Raw genomic sequence first — 23,987 nt, 5'->3', positions numbered from 1 at the left:
AACTGCAAATTGCCTTAATGTTGAATGCTTTTCTCTAACTGGTGTGAAGAGGTGGTATTCTAATTTTATTTCCTCCACAATTACTATGTCAGCTCCTTTGGAAATACAGCAAGGGTAGACTGATGGAGCTTTATTGTAGGAGTTGTGCATCTAAAATGTTTTACTATTTAATTGGATTTATGTGTATTATTTCCTAAGGAAAAATACATTTGTAAAGATGAGTGCTTCCAAAAAAAAAAAGTCACCCTATTTCTTTTAAATTACTGTAAAAGGAAAAAAGTAGTGTGGAAGAGGTGAGGGTTTTTTGTTTTGTTTTATTTGTTTTAATTTGCTGCTTCGGTAAGGTTTAGCAATCTTGAATGGACTGGGTATTTCTGTGGGTATAGAAACAGTCCTTCAATATCACCATAACTGTATCAAGCACTAAAATATCAATTAGAATTTTGTGAATATTGTACCTTTAAGACCTTGGTGAACAATTTGAAGTGGCTATTCACTGTGCTCAGTGGCAGATTTTTCTAAAGAGTTTTTGTAAACAGGGGAAATTGGGCAAAAGATAAAAACAAAAAAAAAAAGATAATTCTGTTCTTTGAAAAGAAAAAACTGGGAAAAAAGCAAAATATTTTGAGCTGATGATAATGCAAAAAATCACCGCTTACCAGATCCAGCAAGTCAAATGAGGCTTGCTTATTAAATTACAAACTCTTACAGAGGCCAACTTTAAAAATTAGCCCAAAAATTTTCTTCAATTTAGGATTGAATTATGACCTATTATACAAATTTTGGAATTACTTGTCATCTACAAAAACTAACGTGCAGTTTCCTTCTTTGCTGTCATCTTGTAGAATCATTATATTCTTTAGAAAACATAGTGTTAAAAATTCTAGAAAAACAAACATAATTCAGGGCATCATAGCAATATGCAATGATCAATGAAAGAACAATCAGCAATGGAATTTTACTCAATACTTTTTTTTTTTAAAGATTTTATTTATTTGAGAGAAAGAGTACACAGGTTGGGGGAGGGGGCAGAAGGAAAGAGAAAAGCAGACTCCCCACTGAGCAGGGAACCTGTTATGGAGGTTCAACCCCAGGACCCTGAGATTATGACCTGAGCAGAAGGCAGATGCTTAACCAGCTGAGCCACACAGGCGCCCCCCCTCAATATTTTTTTTATTCACAATTTATTCAATCAATATTTTTTGAATCCCTACGGTGTGCTAGGCACTGTTATGCAGAGGAGGTACAAGGAAGCACAGACATGTGGTTTTACCCAAATGACATTTATAATCTAGTTATGGGAAGGGATAGTAGAAAAAAAAATTACAGCCAAAAATAAATATATGGAGTTCAACCCTGTGATAAACGCTATGAAACATAGGATATCATGAGAAAATCTAACAGTGGGATCTATTTTGGATTGTCACATCAGGGAAGCTATCACTGAAGCAGTGACATTTAAGTTGAAATGTAAGTTTCAAGGGGCACCTGGGTCACTCAGTCAGTTATGCATCTGCCTTTGGCTCAGGTCATGATCCCAGGGTCCTGGGATCTAGCCCCGAGTGGAGCCCTGTGTCAGGCTCCCTGCTCAGTGGCGAGTCTGCTTCTCCCTCTCCCTCTGCCTCTCTCCCCTGCTCATGCTCTCTCTGCCTCAAATGAATAAATGAAAGAAAGAAAGAAAGAAAGAAAGAAAGAAAGAAAGAAAGAAAGAAAGAAAGAAAGAAAGAAAGAAGAAAGAAAGAAAGAAAGAAAGAAAGAAAGAAAGAAAGAAAAAGAAAGGAAGGAAGGAAGGAAGGAAGGAAGGAAGGAAGGAAGGAAGGAAGGAAGAAAGAAAGAAAGAAAGAAAGAAAGAAAGAAAGAAAGAAAGAAAGAAGAAAGAAAGAAAGAAAGAAAGAAAGAAAGAAAGAAAGAAAGAAAGAAAGAAAGAAAGAAAGAAAGAAAAGAAAAGAAAGAAAGAAAAGAAAAGAAAGAAAGAAAGAAAAGAAAGAAAGAAAGAAAGATATAACGTTCAAGTTAATCAAGTGGAGAGGGAGAGGATTGCAAGGTCCAGACCAAAGTCATAGGCTAAAGACCCCAAACAGAAAAGAACTATAGATCTAAGTATGGTGAAGATGAAAGGAATTGATAAGATACTGACCCTATTATGGTAGGGACTGAAGCAGAGGGAATACATAATATGATAACATTTTGAGAGGATCCCGCTAATTATTCTGTGCCCAATACATTGAATGGTGTAGTTGAATTTATTTAGAATTATGTTGCATTAGTCCAGGTAAGAGGATAATATCTCAACCTGGATTGTTAGTGGTGGCAATTGAAAAGTGTCTATGAGTTTGAGATGTATTTTAGGGGTGGAATTAACTGTGACTTCCTAAATTTGGTTAATTGCAACAACTGTGCACTTTTCTATCAATTTTCCTATAGTTAAAATCTCTACGGTTATCTTAGTCAGAACATGAAAATTGCTTGAACCAGTTATGTGCTCTGGTTCTTGAGAAAAGACAGCTAGTGCTGTTTTCACACACACACACACACACACACACACACACACACACACACACACTCCATTAAAGTAAGCAAGCATGCAAAATTCACCCTTTGACTCTTTCCTAGCGGATCTGCTCTACAGAGTCCCCCTTAACCTTGTTAGTTACTAGTCAATGTGTGGTCATCAACAAACCTTGAACATGAATTCTCAGACTAGCATTCGACAGGTTCTCAACTTAAGGCTTTTAAGATCCCTGCAGATGTTATTCCTCTTTCAATGATGAAGTATGGTATTTCAAGGGATGTAGACATTTTTCAGTAAGGAAAACAGTTAATAGCTAATAGTTATACCTGCATTTGTGCAGGTAAACAAACAAATTGTAAAATACTGTTATGAGCATTTTGGAGAAGTAGAGATACTGGTGTGAAGGAAAAATAGATTTTAATACTCAAAAGAATGTTAATAATTAGCATCCTTTCTCATGCCATTCAAAAGAGTACATTTTCTGCCTATGAAAATATTCCAGATAATGTTAAAATTGCATTAAGCATTCAATCACTTGCTTGGTATATACTAAGCTTGAAAATTACAATGCTGATTACTGATTTTGGTGGGGGGATACAAAGAAAAAATACAGGATTCTATACATGTATTTTAAGGCAGTGCAAGCATGCAGATTGAACATTTCAAGTCTGGTTAGCCACCTTTAGGTGAAAAGGTTAGTTACAAGTAAGGATTAGGTCCTGATATTGTTATACAGGGTCCCTTTAACAAAAGAAATTGAGCCGTTCTTGAAAGGATTAACATTTTATGGGCCAGGATGGAGGACTATGACTTTCATTCAAATAAATATATAAGGAAAAAATCCTATAGCTAAAACACACAGCTGGCGAAAAACATCATATTCCCACATACATTTCATGTCTTTTTGACATGTGTATCTTCACTGTATACAGACTTACATGCATACAAACTTTCCCACAGAAACATGCCACATACGTAGAATTGGAATGTGTATTTTACAAATAATCCCTTCACAGACAATTCAGGCAATAAATACTAAGCAAAGTAATAAAACTATCTTTTCCTGTGGCTCACTCAATTATGCAACATTAATCTAAATAATTTTTTCTAATAGATTATTTTACAAATACTCTTAAGTCATAGAATGACCCAAGAATGCTATCATAGCTCTAACAATAGCATTTTAAGGGTCACACTTTAAGAGGTTTGTGATTACCTGTCAGGAGAGAAAGTTTGGAAAGAGTACTTTTCTGCTATAAGGCTCACAGATGGAGACTTTAAACTTGAATTGAATCCAAATAACTGAGTAGTCATGATACTTTGGTCAACTCAGGAAATATAAACCCCATTATTTCTTTTTCCCCCCTGACGCCTCATGTAAATACTGGCAACCATTGACTCCAGTGGATGATATGAAAAAAAAAATGAAAAATAAAACCCATAATAAAAGGTCTTGTTATAATTTACAAAATTCCAATTGGAAAGGATTGTCTAGAAACCTTAAAAAGTTGGAGTCATTATAATGTCTTCAGAAAGAAAAGGCTTTAAAGATATTTAGACATTACATCATTCTTTTTCTTTTTAAGTTAGCCTGAGAAATATTTAGAAGCAGGTATTTTACATGTGGTGTTACAGAGGCAAGGAAATTCATAGACTCTTGCCAGTAGCTCCATCATAAATCAGATGTAGACTTAATATGGTATTCAGAACAAAAAGTGAGCTTTCTGAATCTTCATTAACCCTAGAGTTAAACTGGATCTATTTGGAAGTAATTATGTTGCTTCAGTATCAGAAAAATATTATTAATATAACTTTAACGAAATCTCAGATCTCATCAGCAAATAGAATAGACACTTTAAACACTTTTCTTGGATAAATTAAAGTGGAAATATATTTAAAACATTTTGACCTCAGTCTTCTTCATCTTCCCATATATAATTAAAATAAGCTAATTAGCATACAGAAGCAAGTGTTAAAGCTGAGAAGACTGCGTTTGGTAACTTCTTAAGGGCATATTTGATATAAGTTGACACAATTTCTAATCTTCTACCCAAGAGAAATTCCCAAAGTGGAAAAGATGGCCTATTTGAGGTCAAGTGTTTTTGTCAAGTTGTTTGGGAAGAACAAGGCACACCTGCCCAAAACGCATCAACCTCTTGAAATATAGAAGCTGTGGACTAGGAAGGTATAGAGTTGATGAAAGCTAAAACACATTCAAATTCTTCCAGAAACTTTGGAGTAACTTAAAAAAAAATCTATGAAAATCTAATGGGACTTGAGCACATTTGAGTCTAATTAAAAGAGACACTATTTTATGTAGTCCTGGATATGCTGATCCAACCACAGGAAGAATCCTGCATAATGAAAATCTTGCATGGGAAAGAGTGTTGATAGATAGGTCTTGAGTTGGAAGTATGAGGTCACTGGTTTATATCCTGATGAGAAAGCCTGGACATATTCCATGAAAAACAGCTGCTTTCGTAAAATGTAATGTCTTGCACACAAATGGAATTAAACTAGCTACTGTCATTTTTAGGGATTCCACAAGTCTCAAAGAGAGGTGGACATTTGGACTCAATGCTGCTTCAGCATGAAAATATAATTTTCCTTGACATAAATCAATAACGGAAGAAAATACATTGCAGTCAGAGTACATACTTTAGGACTTGAATTATTTACATTTATTGAGACTTGTTTTATGGCTTAGAATATGGACTGTGTTTTGTATTTACTTGAAATGGCTGTATATTGTATTCTTTATTGGAGGTATTTACAATTGTCAACTAGGTCAAGAAGGTTGATGATCTGTATCCTTTATGCATCTTCACTGTATACATGTATATTTGGAAGGGTGGTCTATCAATTTGAAGAGGATTGTTGAGATCTCTGAATATAAAAGTGGATTTGCCCATTTCTCTGTATAGTTCTATCAATTTTTACTTCATGTATTTGGAAGCCTTTTCATCAGGTGAATAAACATTTCCAACTGTTACGTCCGTTTAAAAATAAATAGATAAATAAATAAATAAATAAATAAATAAATAAATAAATAAATAAATAAAGGGGCAGGTTCCCCCCCACCCCCGTCAGCCCTTGTAGAACTTTGGAGATCTCGCGAGATTTGGCTTTCTTCGGGAAATAGCTAGGTTGGGCTTGATTCATTTGTTTTTTGAGACTGTTGCGAGAACGGTTTCATCTCACCTGTCTTACCCGGCCTGCCTCCTCGTTTTTGTTTTGTTTTTTTAATTGCTGGCCGGTCTTACTATTTTAACGAGGAATAATTTTAAAAAAACCCAAAACACTGCCCATCCCGCAATTTTCGCTCCTTAATAGTTGTTTCCTACAGCAGAGATGACCCAGTCAGAGAGACCCTGGCTGTTTCCTGGTAGGTAATTCACCCTCCCCGTCTGTACCCGTGGGGGAGGGGTGTGGGCGCTTGTGCTCTGTCTCCCTGCACCCGCAGACCTGGCAGCTGGTCTGGTGGACTCGGGAGTCACCGGACCGTAAAGCCACTGCAGAGAGCTGAGGGAAATGTGCAGGTTGCCCTCAGGCCCCGTTGTGGATATTCTGCCCTGGGACAGCCAGCAGGTGCTCAAAAAGTGGGATTTGGAAGCCCCTTTCTGAGCAGTCTTCGCTGGAGATTTTGTGCACCAAATCCTCCCGTGCCAGGGGCAACCTGTATTTAACGAGCATTTCAGGGTAGCCAGCCAGTACCTCCATATAAATGATAGGGAATATGGGTGGGGATCCCAGAATTTGGTCTAGGTCTGGAAGGGTTGATGACAAGAGCAGGGCAGTGAATAACGTCCTCAATGTGAGTTCTAGGCCTGACTGGTCCACTGCTTGGCTTTGAGACCTGGGTATTGCCCTCTTTGCACTGGGGCTTGGCTATCAGACCATGCTGCTCACAAGGCTTACTTACCCCACCATGCTGGCAGGGATGTTCCTTATCCTTCAGAAGGGCCTGCCTGCTTGGCTGGCATGAGGATTCTGAATGCGCTATCAGTTAGCCATGTCAGCTGAGAGTGCAGGAGGGAGGAATGACAGCAAGTGTGCTAAAAAGTTGTCCTCTCCCATCTCAGTGCTAGTCAAGCCTGGTTCAACTCACTTAGCAAAGCATTGTAAGAGAGGGATGTCCTCTGATGGCCAGCACACAGCCCTGTGGCTACAGCCTTGTCAAGTGCCATGAAGACCCAGCCAGCCTCAGCGCACCGGACCAGTTGCCCTCATTCACTGGACCAGCTCTGGGAAGGCTCCTTGCTCTCACCAAGACAGGTGGACACACTCTCAGTCCCAAGGCCTGTATACATCAGAGTCACGATGTATCCGTGTGTAAATCTGATACATATTACAATATATACAATGGTTATATAGTATATACTGTCTCACAAGAAAGACTTGGCCACAAATGTACAGATACTGATACATTTTAAAACCAGGAAAAAAGGGACACCTGGGTGGCTCAGTTGGTTAAGCGACTGCCTTCGGCTCAGGTCATGATCCTGGAGTCCCGGGATAGAGTCCCACATCGGGCTCCCTGCTCAACGGGGAGTCTGCTTCTCCCTCTGACCCTCCCCTCTCATGTGCGCTCTCTCTCACTCATTCTCTCTTTCTCAAATAAATAAAAAAATCTTAAAAAAATAAAAAAATATATTAAAAAAACAGAAAAAAGAAAACTCTTGAAACTTACAGAAAACAAAGTGACTTATATTTTATTTTTCAGTTCTAGGCATATGATTGCCATTCTAGGAAACTATCCAATTTTTTTATTCAGACAATGCCTATTAATCAGTTTTAGCTGAATTAGATATTAAATATTTGTTACACCAATTTTATAAACTTTCTCAGTTTCTATTTACCTTGTATAATTTTTCTTTAGTTTGGAAATTTATGTTAAAAATAAGTTAAAATCATACTAAGGAATCTATCAAAAACATGTGGCATCATTATTACAACACTGTTACCTGCCAAAAATACAAAAAATTAAAGGCAACACTAGAGCACAAAGAAAGGAATTGGTCTGCATTCGTTTTTCAGAATAATTAGCCTAGAAAATGTCTATCATTGAAAAATAATTCCCACCGAACTATTTTCCAGTTTAATATCCCAGTATTTATTAGTAAGTTGTATTTATAGTAATCAAAGACTGCCATTAATATGATAGTATCTCTCTAAATATTTCTTGAAAAAGGAGTGCTTATATATAAAAAGACTATCATACAGGGTTGAGAAATATCGAATTTAATAAAGTTTCCAAAGGCAAATTTCCTCACAGCTAGACCTCCAAAAGGCTTTAAGGCCTTAATTTGAAGTATAATATAATGATATATGCAGTATTCTCTCAAACTCAGCTTCCCATGGAATACTTGATTCCATGGAGCATCAAAGGAAATTAGTGTTTTATGGAACACACCAGTGTTCATTCAATCAATATGTGTGTTTGCTTTCATTAGGCAAAGAACTAGCTTTAGCAGTTCTTAATATATAGATAGTGGCATATAAATGTCACAGAAAATATTTTCTAGCATTTGTTTGGGATATTGAAGCTATTATACCTATATGCTTATTCAATTTTCTGTTTACCAACTATAAGAAATACTGTAGAAAGTAGGGAGAGAAGAAGAGGCTGTATAATTAAAATTAGATTTCACTAAAGCAATATTTTCAACCTCAAATAGTTTATGTACATTAAAGGGGAAGTTCATGGTAGTATTGTTTAATTAACAAAACAAAAATACATTTAATAAAAGGTTGGCCATAAAAATAGTGTAAGGCCAAGTACAAGAATCCATTTAAGCATATAGATTAAAAAGTGCATCTTTTTATCTTTTATACATTTATCCTTTGGTAAGAAAATATGCATTTTTATCCCTATTTTGTTGCCCTCACATGATTATAAAGTAAGAGTTCTAAGGTCAGTGATAACTCTGCTGCAGTGTATATGAAATCAATGTGTGTATTTTTTTCTGAATGTTACAAATCAACTACTGATAGTTCAAAAGCTCTCTCTTTCTTTGATGTCTACAAAGATGATAACCAACTGTATGTATGTGGATGATGTGCCTTTCCTGATAGACCATCTTTTGACTTCATGCCTGTTGGTAATTGGTACTTTTGCAATAAGAGCATTTTCAACTACCTGAATCAAGACTTTCATTGCAGTATCACTTACTGGTTCCTGACAGCTAATGAAGTGGCAAAGCAGGGCTGATAAACTCCAGAGCCTATCAAGAGGGTTGAGTGTAACATTTTTTAGATTCTGATTTACTAAATGAGGTGGAAGTCATTAAGTTCATCAAACAAACTCAGCTATGAACTTTTAAACTAATTTCTTGAGTTTTTAAAGTAGAAGTAATTTCTTCCCTTTGAGCGATTAGAAATGATAAAACAACAGTTATAATTGGGAAAGCTAGAAATTTTTTTGATTTTGTAATTCTAGTTTCTACCACTTTTTGAGTCTTATCAGTACGAAGAAACAAATTCCTGTTTTAGATAATTGCCTTAAGAGAAAATATAAAATTAAAATAAATATGTAAAATCTCAGACATCTTATTAAAGATGTATTGCCACTTTGGGACACAGCAAAATACAAAGTCTGAGCTTTCAAAGCAAGTTTCATGAGGTGGGAGTACATATAGGTCACTGTTTTCATGACAATTTATTGATTTGAAGAGAAATTTAAAAAATAAATACCTATTTTTGAAGAAATGTTCCAATTTTAAAGATAAAAAATTATTTTCAATTATTTAATCCAAAACTTAGTAATAACAGTAATATTATTACAAAATGATTGGCAGAGATAATCTCCTTTTAACTATTTTCATTCCAAATAAAAAGTATCAGGAAAATGAAAGAATTCAGAAATTGGTGACCTTAGATAATATTATATGACTCTTCACATTGAACTGCATTGAGGGTTTCATTAGAATTTAATAGCCCTAACACTTTTTCTTCCCCTGACTCGAGGCAAGTTTTACCTCTGTTATTCTCTATGTTCAAACTAATGGGAGAGTCTCATTTTAAATGTATGTTAAGTCAGAGGTTAAAAGGAGATCATTTTTCACTCTAAGCAATGTTTATTATTTATCATTCATTCTAATACTTTTATTAGTGTTTTGGCTTGGGGTTTTTTGTTGTTTTATAAGAAGGAAATGATAACATTTTTGATGAAGTATAGAAGGAAGTTTAATAAGAAATTGACTTATGCTGCTTTCTTTGCCAATTCTAGAAGAGATAAATCTGGTTCTGAATTAGACTTTTGTTCTTGTGGGGATAAATGTCTGTGTGTCCTGCACTGGTCTAGAGAATGCTTAGTGTCTGCTCTCCTTTCAGCCCAGAAATGTGCTTAATTTTAATGCGCCCAGGGAAAGCAAGGATTTTCAACAAACATTCTGGATTCTTAGCTTCATCCTAGGGAATCACTTAAACCAAACCTGGCTCACATTAGCTTTAATTTCAGTCCCAGAACATCTGTAAACATGACCCAATCTTAGAATACACTTAGAGCAGAATATGTTTGGAAAAGAAAATTGAACAATTTCAACTTGTCTCATTTTCTATATAAGATAAAATTCTTAAATTATTATTTTTGTACCAGGTAAATTTTAGAACTAATACCGTGCAATATTTTTTTTTTTTGCAAGAAAAGAAAGCTTTTGGGCAGAGCAGAATATAGGAACACTTAATTTTCCCAAATTATCTATATAATAACCCATCTCCCCCTTTCCTTTGTGTATGTAGAAAAATTATAAAATGTCAATGAATTCTTATGAACCTACTTTATTAGAACATCTGACTTCCTCTGCTTAATAAATTCTGAAATGTGTCCATTCCAAAACTAAAGACATTATTAGGGGAAACGTGTTTATAGTGTGTCATCATAAATACGATATTATTGTCACTAAGATTAGAAGGGACTCAGAACACATTGTATGGTTTCATCTAGAGATCTTTTGAGTTCATTGGTTTTCAACACCCTTCTCTCCCATCTCTCTTCCACCCCTCTACAGGGAAATCTGATTCAAACAAAATCCTTTTATGGGCAAGCCAGAAGCCTTCATAATCAAAATGTATCTATTCTGTTAAAGGAGTGGGACATGCCTAGGTATGCCATATGAATACCCTCCCTATTTCCCTCACCCCCCCCAATAAAGACAATAAAATAAGCTCTCAGGTGAGCAACTTCTACTCCTTTAGCTGAAAAACTCAAATTGTTTGTTGTGACACCCAGACACCAAGCAATTTAGAGAATGAAGAGACTAGAAGTGGTAAGGGGAGCAGGATAAATTATGGGTAACCTAACCCACATGCACTGTTACATGCTCATAAACATGTTCATTTTATCCAATCAGAAATCCATCTACTCACTCATTTGATAAACATATTGTAAATACCTTTTGTCAACCAAATCTAGGGTTTAGGTAATTTCTACCACCAGCCCCACACACCTGCTTCTCTGATTTGGTTATGTGATTGATCTTTGAGAATGTCCATATGATCTCCTGGACTTCCTTTTGACCTTCTCTCTCTTCCAACTCTAAGAAATAGATTCTTATCTCTTTCAAAAAGGGACACCCATGAACACTAAAATAAGTATGTTCTCCAGAATGTTCACACTTGCATGTATCAGTTTTCATCCATGAATAAAGAAGGCTTCTTTCCTCCCATAAATATATCTTGGGGTGGAAATGATGGAAAAGTACTGATGAGCTATTCAGTTTCTTTCTTGTGTAAAAGCTCATTTGCTCAGCATTAGAAAAATTCAAATAAATCATTCTTAAGCAGTTTAAAAAAACTTTTAGTGAGCATATATAACAGATAACAGGTAACAAGTGGTTCATAGCTATTTAATTCTCCAAATTTGAATATTTTCCACAGTTTTGTTACTGGAAAAATGAACTATACAATTTGTAAATATCAGAAAACATTTGCTTCCTTATAGGTATGTGGAATATGATGGTTATTTAAAGAACACACTGAAATATATGCTATGGTACATGTAAATAATTGACCAGGAGTGCCTGAAAAATTAGACTTTCAATTGTATTAGTTAGATAAGCCTCCTTTTTGTTTTCTTTAACTTTGTTAATGGTAATACACTGCTTGCTTCTCACAGGCATTTAATGAACACTGGCTGGTAATAGAAACCTGCCTGTAGAGGAACCTTATAAATAATTAGGACATAAAGACAGAATCAAAAACAAAGTTTCAGTCTCTGGATTACAAGCCTATCACTCAACGCCCTAAATTAAAACAGTGTGAATTATAAAAGAAGGATCTACACTTGGAAATTTTTACTAATCATCTTGCACAGAAATGAGTAATCAATTGTAATGCATAGTTATATTAATCACTTTTATTCACATTAAAACATTTAGTTGCTTTATGTAATACATTTAAATTCATTTTTATTTTTCCAAGAAGTAAAAATTATGCATTATGTATGTATCATGCATTAGTTTTTTTGTAAATTGTTAGCAACTTTTATATTTTGACTATATAGTTGTACAAAAACTTACCAAGGATCAGGCAGCAAAAAATTAGGAGAAAAATTAGTCATAGTTTTTCTAGAGATTTATTAAGAAAGAACATTAAACTAAGAGCCAGGAGTATTTAATATAAACATGACCTCTGCAACTGTTCATTGTAAAGTCATTTATGCTTTTTTGTAAATGGAAGTAATCAGACTTCATAGTCTAAAGATTTTTTTTAGATATCAAATTCAGTAAGTAAGTATATGGTTAACCATTTCTTCTACAGATAATTAAACTCATATGGCACTGTGCTAAACTTTATATCTAAGAAGACTAAAGCACATATCCATGCAAATGAGTGGCATGCAATTAAAACATTAGTGTATGTTGTGATCAGAGTGGATGGGACATCGGAAGAGGGAGTAATACCTGCTAATTCTCAAGGCCTTCCTTGGGGGAATGGCTTATAACTGTACCTTGAAGCAGGAGAACAGGGAAAATAAACTTGAAGCAAGGGTCAGGGGGCAGACCAGGTTTAGGGAAAAGTAAATGTGCCATTTCTGATAGAATTGTGGAAACTTATAGAGGCAGGCATAAAATAAGGTAGCAAAGGAAAATTAGGGACTATGCCTTTATTAGGGACCCTGGGCTAAGGTCACAATGGTCGGTGCAGGTACTTTAAAAGCATTGCATTTTTGAAATATGCTCTGGTCAATTTGTATGGTGATGCCTTGAAGAATATACTGAAGTTGAGAGAAATTGAAGATAGGGAACCAGTTAAACTATTGCATTTGCAGTACTTTTTATGTTTGATGTTACTAGTTAAACAAAACTCTGAAAACTTGATTTCTGGTTTTGATACGTGGTTATTGTATGTAAAATGACCATAATTGTTCTTACCATTTAGAATTTTAAAAACTAGCCATTTTATTATAATTTTATAGCCAGGTTGTAAGTAATTTAGGGTTTAGATGGCATAATTTTATTAGTCATTTGAATGGAACATAAAACTAATTAGAAAAGCTAGAATATAATCTGAAATGCAATATATATTGCTATATTTGCTTTTTAAATAGATTCTTGTTATTTATTTTACCTGAGTTTTTGTTGCACTTTAAAAACATAAGCTGTTTTAAGTAATATTTATTGAGACACTTGTTTCTTTGTGCCAGTAATCCATATAAGCCAGGAAAAGATTCTAGAACTAGAAATACAAAAATAAGCAACAGAATATTTTAACTCTAGAAAGGGAGCTTAAGAGATAAAGCAGCGATTAATCTACATTTGTACATGGCACTGCATTTTACAAAGGAAAGCATGATATACTGTCCTTAGAAGATTGGGGGAGACTTGACCTAGATCCTGAAAGGTGAGTAGATTTCCCTATGCACGTGAGGATGGAAATTGTAGAGCACGTAGGCTGTGGTAACTATAGATAGAATACAGTTGAGTTCATTGAAAATAATCCTCTGTGAGTATGTGGTTAGAAGAGAACGTTAAATACAGGTATTAGTTGTGGTGGTGGTGGTGATGCCACCTTTGTACTTTCACATATTCCAATAACTTGATAGCCATATAGATTTGTAGAGTTTGTTCCCGCAATAAAGCATTTGAGGATGAAATTTTATGATTTGCTAACCTTTCGATTACTAATTCTATCCTACCTGGAATATATGAAGGTATGTGCCAGATTTCAGCATTCTATCTGAAAATGTTTCATGCTTTTGCTATATTGGATATATTCTCTTAAAAATTTGTGGTTTGATATTTCTCTCTTCCTCTATTCATTTAAGATGGATATTTTTCTCTATTTTATTATTTTCTTTTCCTCTTTTTCCCATGAGATTCAAAGGAAAGGGATAGAGTAAAAATGCCTTTTTCTCAACATCAACAGAAGATTATTCTGGAGGTAGTACTAACATGGTTTGTTGGTGTAAACCTATAGAGGGAGTTCTGTTAGAAGATGATTATAATCAAAGAAATTATGATGAATTATGACAGTGACATTGATGAATTATGACAGTAACAATGAGGATGTAAACAAAAAAAAGTACACAAGAAATTATTACAGTGTTAAACAGAACTGAAGTGGTGGAATGGATCTGTGGATGATGAAGAGGCTCCGTCTGGTTCATGGTCCTTTGGATCAGTGATACCTGCAACCAATTTTAAAACATACAGAAAGGTGATCATGTCAGTAATGGAGAGAAGAAAAGGGAATGAGTTCTGTTCAAGTCACGCAAACTCTGAGGTGTTCGTGCATTATCTGAATAGAGGTTTCTGATAAGCCTTTTTGTGGCTTTAAGAGGGAAATCTGTCTTGGAAGATAAACATTTAAGACATGTAAAATACTGCTAGTGACAAAAGAAACACTAGTAGAAAAGATTACCCATGGAGTTATTACTATGCAAAAAAGTTCAAGTACAGAGCATTTAAAATAATATAAAGATTTAAGACATAGGATGGGGTAAGAGGAAAAGAACCCGGGCTCTGGTGTCAGATGGGAGTGGCTATCTTGACTTTATACCACGCTAGCTTTGTGACCTAGGATATTCCCAATATCTCTCTGAGTAACTTTCCTCATGAGAAAAAATGGGAATGAGAACTGTCACCTCATAGCATTGTTGTTGTGGGAGACTAAGGAATATACCTAGAAATCGTTCAGCTGGTCAAAGGCTTACAAAGTCTTACACATTTTTTTAAGGCCAGGTTTAATTGTCAAGCACTTTCTCCAAGGATTATCTACTTCTCCTTGAGGCATTAATTTCTCCCTCCTGTTAACTTTCTTAGCTCTTACTATTTTCGCTGTTGTTCATTTGGTTTTTGCTTCTCTGAGGGCATTTGTCTAACTTCCATGAAGGTTTAATTAATCTTTATATTCCACATACTTCTTAGCCAATGCCTATGTGACACATATGTTAGACATATATGTTACACATGTATAAGGACTGGATATATGTTGAGCTAGATTAGTCTGTGAGGAAGTAACTTTCCACACATACTTTTCACATTATAAAAAGTGAAAAACAGATTAATATCATAGATAGGCCTGCTCTTGATGTTTACAAGCATATTTGAGGAAAAATATACTGCCCTTCCCTGACAATGTGGTTCATTGTGTGGCATCTAGCAGCATGGAAGCTGGGCTTAAGCTGGTAATGGACCTTTACTTGTCTGAAGCTCAAATGTGGGCACCTCGTACCTTGATCAGGGAGTCTGTCCAAGTCAAGACGCTGATTATTCACGTCATCTACAAATAAGCATCTGGCAGAGAAGAGTCCTGGCATAAATTCAATGTGTTGGGAGACATTAGAGGTCAGACTATTAGTAAATATAAAGAAAAGAGTTGAAAGAACTTGGAGAAATGCTCCAGGCAAAGGTGGTAGGATTGTGTTTTATAGAGTTGTGTGACCTCTGGCATGGTCTGAGAAAGTAGTTAAGGTAAAAGTTACCCTCGGATCAGGATGTATAAATTTGGTACATATTTTGAGTGTTTACTGATACTAAAATTAGAAGATAGATTTTTCTAAGTATATTTGAGTAATACCTACCAAACTTTGTAAATTGAGAGAATATACTCATCATCACTAAATAAATAAAAGCATATAGACACCCACTAATATTGATTCTGTCTATGTAATAGCAAGATGCACTGGCTAGAAATGCTAGGAATAGAGTTATCATTGATAGTTTATCTTGGAGGAGTAGTTGCCAAATAGAAGTCTGTGGAAAGTTACTACCCTTCTCTGTAACAGTTTTAAAATCAAGTCCTTGGAGGGGTGCCTGGGTGGCTCAGTTGGTTGAGGGTCCGACCCTTGATTTCTGCTGAGGTCATGATCTTGGGGTCCTGGGATAGAGCCCTGCCTCTGGCTCCATCAGCAGGGAGTCTGCTTCTCTCCCCATGCCCCTCTCCCTGGTCTTGCCCTCTCTCTGAAATAAAAAATAAATCTTAAAAAAAATAAAATAAGTCCTTGCTGGAATAAAAACAAAATCATAAAAATAAGATAAATTTTTCTACAATATAAATTTATTCATATCTAAGGATTATCTTTTGTGTGTTTTTTTTCTTCCTCCTCTTTTTATTACTTTAATAAAATGCCTCCTTTTTTGTATGACATGATAGTCAATAGTACTTGTTTCTGTTGTTTTTATAATGCAACAAAAAGTGGCCAATTTTCATTTTAGCTCCTGTTTTGCTTTGGAAATATTTTTGGTTTATGAAATTTTAAAAGTAATCTAGGAAGCACTGAAATGTGGGATCCAAAACTTTGGACTTTAATGAACTTTCCAATATTTACAAAATCTGGATGTAGTCGTCATTTAGTCAAAATATTTGACTTCATGTAGATCCAGCTTTGACTTCTTTAAATGGGATCTTTGGTCTATGAAAGGCTGAAGTTCAAGTCATGGAAAAAGGGCATAAGTCTAAAGCCATGAATGAATATAGGCAATTAATTTGAATCCAGCAACTGGTATGGTCCTATTACCTTTCATGCTATAAAATTTAGAGGAGGGGTAAGAAAAGAGAGAAAAGAGAGAGTGAATGAGAAATGTAATGGAAGTCAGAAATATGAAGAACATTGTGGCTATTGTTTGGATTTGAAGGTCAAGCAGTTCTTCATCCTACTATAAAAATGTCTAACTCTGGGCGGTCTTGCATTCTAGAAATTTGTATTCATTTCATTGCCTTTTGAGAATCTGACCCAGACCCGGTTATTGTAATATAATCATCTATAGAAATCTATTTTTATCCTAAAGATAATCAGACCACAGGAACATTTCAGCTTTATTATGTAGAGATAAGTAGTCATGTATGATATTGATATAAATTCTCCCATCTTTTTTTCTTTTCATGTATTAAAATAAATATATAAGAAGAGCATCAGTTCATAAAATAATTTTTCAATATCTTAAGTAATGTACTGATAGTGATTACTAACAATGTTTTTTTCTTTATTCAAATAAAGCTACATTAGAGATTATGATGAATTCAGGAAAAAAGGCAGATCTGAAAATTTATAAATAGGTAGAATGAAAATTAGAATTGACTCATTAGGAAAGATCATGATTCTTCTTCCCTAATTAGTTGGTGGGATACTCTGATTAAAGAACATCAATTATAATTTCATTTCATCTTTTGCTTGTGTTATTAAATTAAAAAGAAATATATGAAATGGACTTTATAATAATTGTCCTGAATTTTATAAGGCTGTTTTTTGGAATTGTATCATAAGAGAGTGTAATCTATTTATAATTGATCACTATGCTGCTTGAGGTTATATGAAATGATTTTCCCATTCAGAACATCTATACACTTAACGCTTAGTGTCTACATTATCTTATAATGGTGATAATAGCACTTATTGAGCACAAACTATTTGATTTACTCTATGATCAGTATATCTTCCATTTTGTCATTAAACAGATCATAGACACTAAGTTGTTTGGTGAATGTTGAATAAACAGAATGTTTGTTTAATCACCTTTCAAATTTTAGAATAAACATTTCATTAGAGTGCTTGTCTGAAATGGCACTTTTGATTACAATCATAACTACTTCTCTTTACGTTTGACACAGATGTAGAGGTTAGAAGTAATGTCTCAACCAGAAAAAATCTGAATTATCACCCAAAAAGAATTACAAGCTTTAGCCTGCTAAGATTCATCATAGTCAAATTGGTTCTGTAGAGATTTAGATTGTTCTTTAATGTTTGTTGTTATTTGTCTAAATATGAATATAGCAAGATGTGAAAAGGTAGTGAAATATTAAACATCTCACTATTTTGAATATTTATTTTAGTTCCAATTCTAACTTATGTCATGGTAAGAATTATAAAACAGATGCTGTGAAAAGAAACTCCTAAAATTCTGGAGGAGTGGAGTCGAGGTTGAAGTTGTTTAATATCAGTTATAGCTGAATGTGTCTACATATAGGAAAAACAAAATAACAAAATTAAATAAGGAAACACAATATTAGAGAATATGAGATCTATCTAGATTTAGAGAAAGGGTCTCTGATTTTAGGTATTTTTTTCCCTGGAAAGTGGTGAGATAACCTTAGCTTAGCAATCTGGAATTTGCTGTGACTCAGTACCATGAGGGTCTCGAAAAGTCTTTTCTCAGCTATAAAGAAATATAAAGTTCCTGGTAGGGAGGAACATCTAAAGAAATTGGAATAAAAAGGAATGATTAGGCAAAATCAAGTGTATTTGAAAGTGATGGAAAACACAGCTGCTAATCCATACTCCAGGAAAATATTGCCTTTTTGTTTAATGAAATGATCCAGCAGTAACACTTTTTTAAAGTATAGTTTGTTTCCATTGTGATGTCATATGTAAACCACTCAAGACTTTTCTCTTAAGTTGTGTCTGTCGAGGAACCAGTGATTTTCCCTGAACAAATTTAAAAAATTTAATCTGTAACATATTTTTCAATTGGGTGAATATTTTCATTGTTTAGAATTAAAATATAGATAGGCATTACATTTATTATTTAAAATTTAGGTTACAGAAGTTGGCAAGCAAAAAGAATATTTCACTGTTCTTAAAATGACATTTATAATTAATATTAATGTAAATCAAAAAGCAGATTGCTCTTATTTATCCCTTCACCATGCAAAATTATAGTCATTAACAAGTTAACATATTTGGTAGAAAAGTAATTTTTCAGTATGCTCCATCTGGACCTTAGTTTCCTACTTCTGGTCAAGAATATTGAACATATATTTACCTCTACTTATTCACACAGGTGATTGTGTGCTTAACTATGCAAACTGTTGTTCTAGGTGTTTTACATGAATTATCTAACTTCACCTTCATAATAGCTCTTAGAAGATATATTACTAACCCCATCTTCCAAAAACTGAGGCCCAGTTAGCATAAGGAATTCCTCCTAGTTTGCATGACTAGTAAGTACTGTGGTGATGCTTGTGTTCTGACCTATAACTGGATGACTCTATGTTCTGTAGATATGGTAGTTGTCTTCCTATAACTTCCACTTGATGCTTAGAGCGCCCTTATGTAGTATCTGTGTGTTTCCAATTAAAATCTACCTTTGTGTCTTTTAAGGGATCTTCCTATTGATTAATATTTATATAATTGTCTTGGTTTAGACTCAGCTGACTGTTTTTTCAGTTTGCCTAGCTCTCTATGTATTTGGCTTCTTTTGTATTAGGGTAGAATTATTACAGATTTTAGAATTGGAAGGAATGTTGGAGGGCATCTTCTTCTCTATTTGATAATTATTATCTCTTTGAACGGCCATTCAATCAGTCAATGAACATACCCAGTAATGTAGCCCCTGCTTCTCGTAGCAGCCCTTTCCGACCTCAGCACAGGGTACCTGAAATTTCGGTCTTTACTGACTCTCTGTAGCATTGATTATTTGCAGTTATTTGGACACTGGCAAGGGGATGAGATTTAAATTCAGATATGTAGTGAATTCTGTTTTTTCTCTTTGGAGACTAATAGCTCTCATTTATCTCAGATATAACTCATATGAATGAAATCCCTTCCTTCCTTCCTTCCTTTTTTTTTTTTTTTTTTTTGGTGCAGGTGGAGGGTAGGATAAGGTTAGCCCAGTATTCTACTGTTTTTCATGAATGAATTAGAAAATCATCTTTTAATAATTTGTTAACAATTCTTGTATTTTTGTGTATTAGATGAATGGATAGATAAATCAATAGGTAGAAGTAGACATTCAATTTAATATTTACTGACTGGTAATAAGGAAAAGAAACCATGTGAGTTATGGATAGTGAGCTATTAATTCTATTATTTCCTGATGTGAGGGAATGTTAATGCTGGTAAATAAGTCATTTATATGAATGATTGACAGTGTGATACAAGCAATAAGAGTAATTTAAGCAAAATGTTATAAAGAAATTATTTCTATGAGAATTTCTTGGAGCTTACATTTGAACTAGCCTTAAGAATGGATATTTTTTTGTCAAGGTGATATATAGTTGTAGATGTCAGAAACAATGGCAGCAAAGGCTAAAAAGTGGACATATGCAGAGCATGTTTTCCTTTAGGATATAGGACATGAGGGAGGAGTCTTGGGTTAGGGTCTCAAATGGTAGTGACCTGGTCTTTAATGCTAAGTTAAGGAATTTGAACTTTATCCTCCACTGAAATAACATTTTTGGTAATATGGAGAGGGCAGTAGGAGAAATTGATAAAGCAGGGAAATTTGTCAAAGGGTTAATAACCTGGGGTCATGGCAGGGACAGAGGAAGGGTCTGCATTGCTGCTTCCTGTCCTTGGAAAACACATTCTATATTTTGTGGATGTTGATGAAAGGGTTCTACTCTGTGTGCTTTGGAAAAATCTGAATCATTGACTCAGGACACAGTTTTGGAGAATCCTCAACATTTCTATCCCATGGAAGGGGGTTTGTGGTGGCATATATACATAATTTTTATTGAAGTAGATAAAGAAAACCTCTTTGGTGATTATCGACAACTGCCTTTCTAAAGCAAGAGTGGACTTACAATTAATGTTATTTTTTTTTTGAAAATATTTTTCTCACTTAGGTGTAGGTCTAAAAGTTCAGTATTTGCCTCTTTACAGCAAAAGCAAATAAAAGAATGCTAACAAACTGAAAAATTGTGAAGTCAGATAGTAAAATTCATATAACATGTTTTCAGAAAAACCTAACTTGGTTTCTCTATATACATCAGTTACAAAATATTATAGAAGATTTAGATGGTAGAGTTAATGATTTAGTGGTCAAAAAAACATGTAAAAATTCCTCAATGAAAAGAAGCCTCAGGGGTGCCTGGGTGGCTCAGTCGGTTAAGTATCTGTCTTCAGCTCAGGTCATGATCTCAGGGTCCTGGGATGGAGCCCCACATTGGGCTTCTGGCTCAGCAGGGAGTCTGCTTCTCCCTGTCCCTCTGCCTCTCCCCCTGCTCATGCTCTCTCTCTCTCTATCTCAAATGAATTAAAAAAAAAAAATCTAAAAAAAAAAAAGAAGCCCTGAAACAACTAGGAGTTTAAACAATGTTTCCCCCATACTACCTCTGCTCTGTTGGCCCCTATGCTTATCCTTCTAGATAATGACTTGGAACAAATGAAACCCCTTAAAAAGTCTTTGTAAAATTAAAGACATTTTGTGTACAGTATTGAGCATTTCATTCTATCATTACATGCAAAGAGATTCCATCAGATCAGTTGTGTGGATGAGGTATTTCTATCCCTTTCTTTTGAAGGAATGTGTGGTCTTGAGTATGAAACCAGCAAACTAATGAGTATGACTTCCATTTCAATGAAATGTAAAAAAAAAAAAAAAAGCTCCTGTATATTTCTTAGTACCATCATTAAGAAAAACCACCATTTAGTAACTACAGCAGGAAGTAGTTAGATTGCCATGTACCAATAGCCCATGCTCATGTAGAACCTCACATTAACACCCAATGTCTTGCTTTGTTACCTTGCAGAAATGTTGGAATCCAACAATGTGATCACTTTCAGTGGCTTGGCCAACAGCTCCAGTTATCATACTTTCCTTTTGGATGAGGAACGGAGTAGGCTGTATGTTGGAGCAAAGGATCACATATTTTCATTCAACCTGGTTAATATCAAGGATTTTCAAAAGGTATCTTTATTCTAATATATACATTGTAGTTCTTTTAAAACATCTCAACCTATTTTACAGTTAAATTTCTAGCTATTTAACAGTGTGACAACTGGAAAAAATTGTTAAAATTATTTTATCTTTTCAGATGCAAGTAAAAGTAATGCATTGATTTGATTATCACAAATAATGGATGCAGTAAACCATAAAAATCATCAAGGAAGAAATCATAGTATTTTCAATGATCATTATAACTTCAGCTTATCCTTCCATAGGATAAGCTGCAATTTTTGCTGCATAAAACTAAATATCTGAACCATTATAGATATATATCATAATTAATGTCATATGTGAAATGATGTGTATATATGTATGTATAAATTTATACATCTCTCTATATTGCCAGCAAATTCAGAGTTCACCAACATTATACACATGCCTAATCTGGTGTGTCACCTGTTTTTGTAAATAATGTTTATTGGAACACAGACACTTTCATTCATTTACATATTGTCTATATTTGCTTTCATTCAACAATGGCAGAATTGAATAGTTTTGATAGAGGTCATCTGGCTCACAGAGCCTAAAATATTTACTATCTGGCCTTTTGAACACAGTTTGCCAAAACCTCATCTGGAAGATCAGTTTTCTGTGTCAAAGTTTTTACAAATGTGGTCATTTAGACACTAGAAGTCTATTGGTTTTATCCTTACTCTTTATAGTGTTTCTGGCTTATTTAATTAATAAGCTATACCGTTTGGAAAAATAAACATAGATTGAAAAATTAGTGGAAATTATGCTGCTGAGTCCATATGCTGTATTCAAAGTCAGTCATTTTTTTCACAGTTAATCTTTCTAGTCATAATTCTCTGAGGGACAACGATCTTTTATGCAGTAGCTTTTGTAAGAGTGCTAGTATGACTTTTTTTAGGGTACATTCACATCAGTTTTTATGTATGTTAGTTTGCTTCTTAACATTTAGGGCTTTAGAGTGGTGTTCCTCAACTTCTGACAAACTTTAACAGATTGGACAATAAATTTTAAAAAGTAACTGAATTCTATAAATAGCTTTTGTTCTGGTTGGAGAATATTGCTTTAAAGATCAAATGAAGATGAAATTCAGAACTGATTCATATCTTGCATAGAGTATACCACTGAACCTAAGGCTTTCACTTTCCTATTACTTAAACACTAAAATTCTGACTGTGCATAAAGACTTAATTCATTATGTATATCATATAAAACAGCAGTGCCCTTACTCATATACTTTGGGAACAATATATGGCATTTAAAAATCACCTTTGATATTTCTTTTTCTGATTTTTCAATCTATTTGATTTTTAAGTCTTCTCAGATCATAGCAATATCCCTAAGGTTATGTATTGCCTAAGAAAACTGATTATCCATTTGTTTTTCTTAAATGACAAAGGTATTTACCTTAGAGTCCTTTGAAAGGGTCATAAAATAAGCAGGTTTTGTTGTTTAGTGAAAAGAAGTCATCCTTTTTATATAATGAATGAAAAATCTAAGAAGACTAAGAAAAATTTGATACTTTCAAATTTCAGTGTTTATAATACTTTTATCATTTTGTAAAATTCATATATATGAATATAAATATATATGCATGTATCTGTGTGTCTGTAGATAATATGTGAGCACATAACACCTCAGAATATATATTTAATGTTTAGCATTATTCTCTAAATAATAAAATAATAAAGATTTTTAATTTAAATAGTTCATTCTAAAATTGAAAAGATCTAATTATCATATGAGACAACCTACTGTTTTATAGATGAGGAAAATCCCAGAGCCATTTGTATGCTCAGGATATAATCACAGTATCTTCTACCAACTAGATTTGTAGACTTGAAGTAGTGAATTAATTAAAGTTAGGTGACTTGCACAATGTCATAGTGTTGTTATAGCTCCTGCTCTTGAGGTTAAAATCATTATTCTAGTGGAAGACATATTTCTAATTATAAAGCATCTCATGCCAAACATAATATTTAATTATACCACACTGTCTATAGGAGCAAATGCAGTTTACTTAAGAATTCACATATATTTGTCTATTAATATTCTTTTTAACCTATATATGATGTTATTCAACATTTTCTGATGCCCCTACTCTTGTGATAAATTTTATAGGGGTCACAGTAGGATATCATAAATAATTCTTGAGGGACTTACTAATATTAAAGATAAGATTTTGATCATATAGATGTATAGTAGGCCAATCCTTATCAGAGACAATACATTCTCAGATTTGGAAGGACCGTGAAAAGATTCTAGGCCTTGATAAAAGGGTGCCATTTCTTTAAGACATAAATGCTTCCTTACTAAATAATGAGTAAGAGGGGCTGCCATGAATAGAAGCATAGAGGCATGAAAAAAAGAAAGTGTAATATAGATCATGAAGCCCT

General features: G+C 34.1%; 1 protein-coding gene across 1 annotated transcript in view; it reads left to right on the top strand.

Moving 5' to 3' along the window:
- SEMA3A (semaphorin 3A) overlaps window positions 1–23,987 on the top strand; it is a 205,294-nt gene that overhangs the window by 33,015 nt on the left and 148,292 nt on the right. The window contains exon 2 of the mRNA XM_028119393.2: window positions 21,425–21,582. Within this exon, the coding sequence (XP_027975194.1) occupies window positions 21,425–21,582 (158 nt within the window). The remainder of the gene's footprint in view (window positions 1–21,424; window positions 21,583–23,987) is intronic.

The sequence above is a fragment of the Eumetopias jubatus genome, unplaced genomic scaffold, assembly GCF_037043125.1.
Source record: "Eumetopias jubatus isolate StellerSeaLion01/CBP00866 unplaced genomic scaffold, mEumJub1_p1.0 scaffold_14, whole genome shotgun sequence".
Taxonomy (NCBI): Eukaryota; Metazoa; Chordata; class Mammalia; order Carnivora; family Otariidae; genus Eumetopias; species Eumetopias jubatus.
The sequence above is the reverse complement of the archived record's forward strand: the minus strand, read 5'-3'. Positions and strand labels throughout refer to the sequence as shown.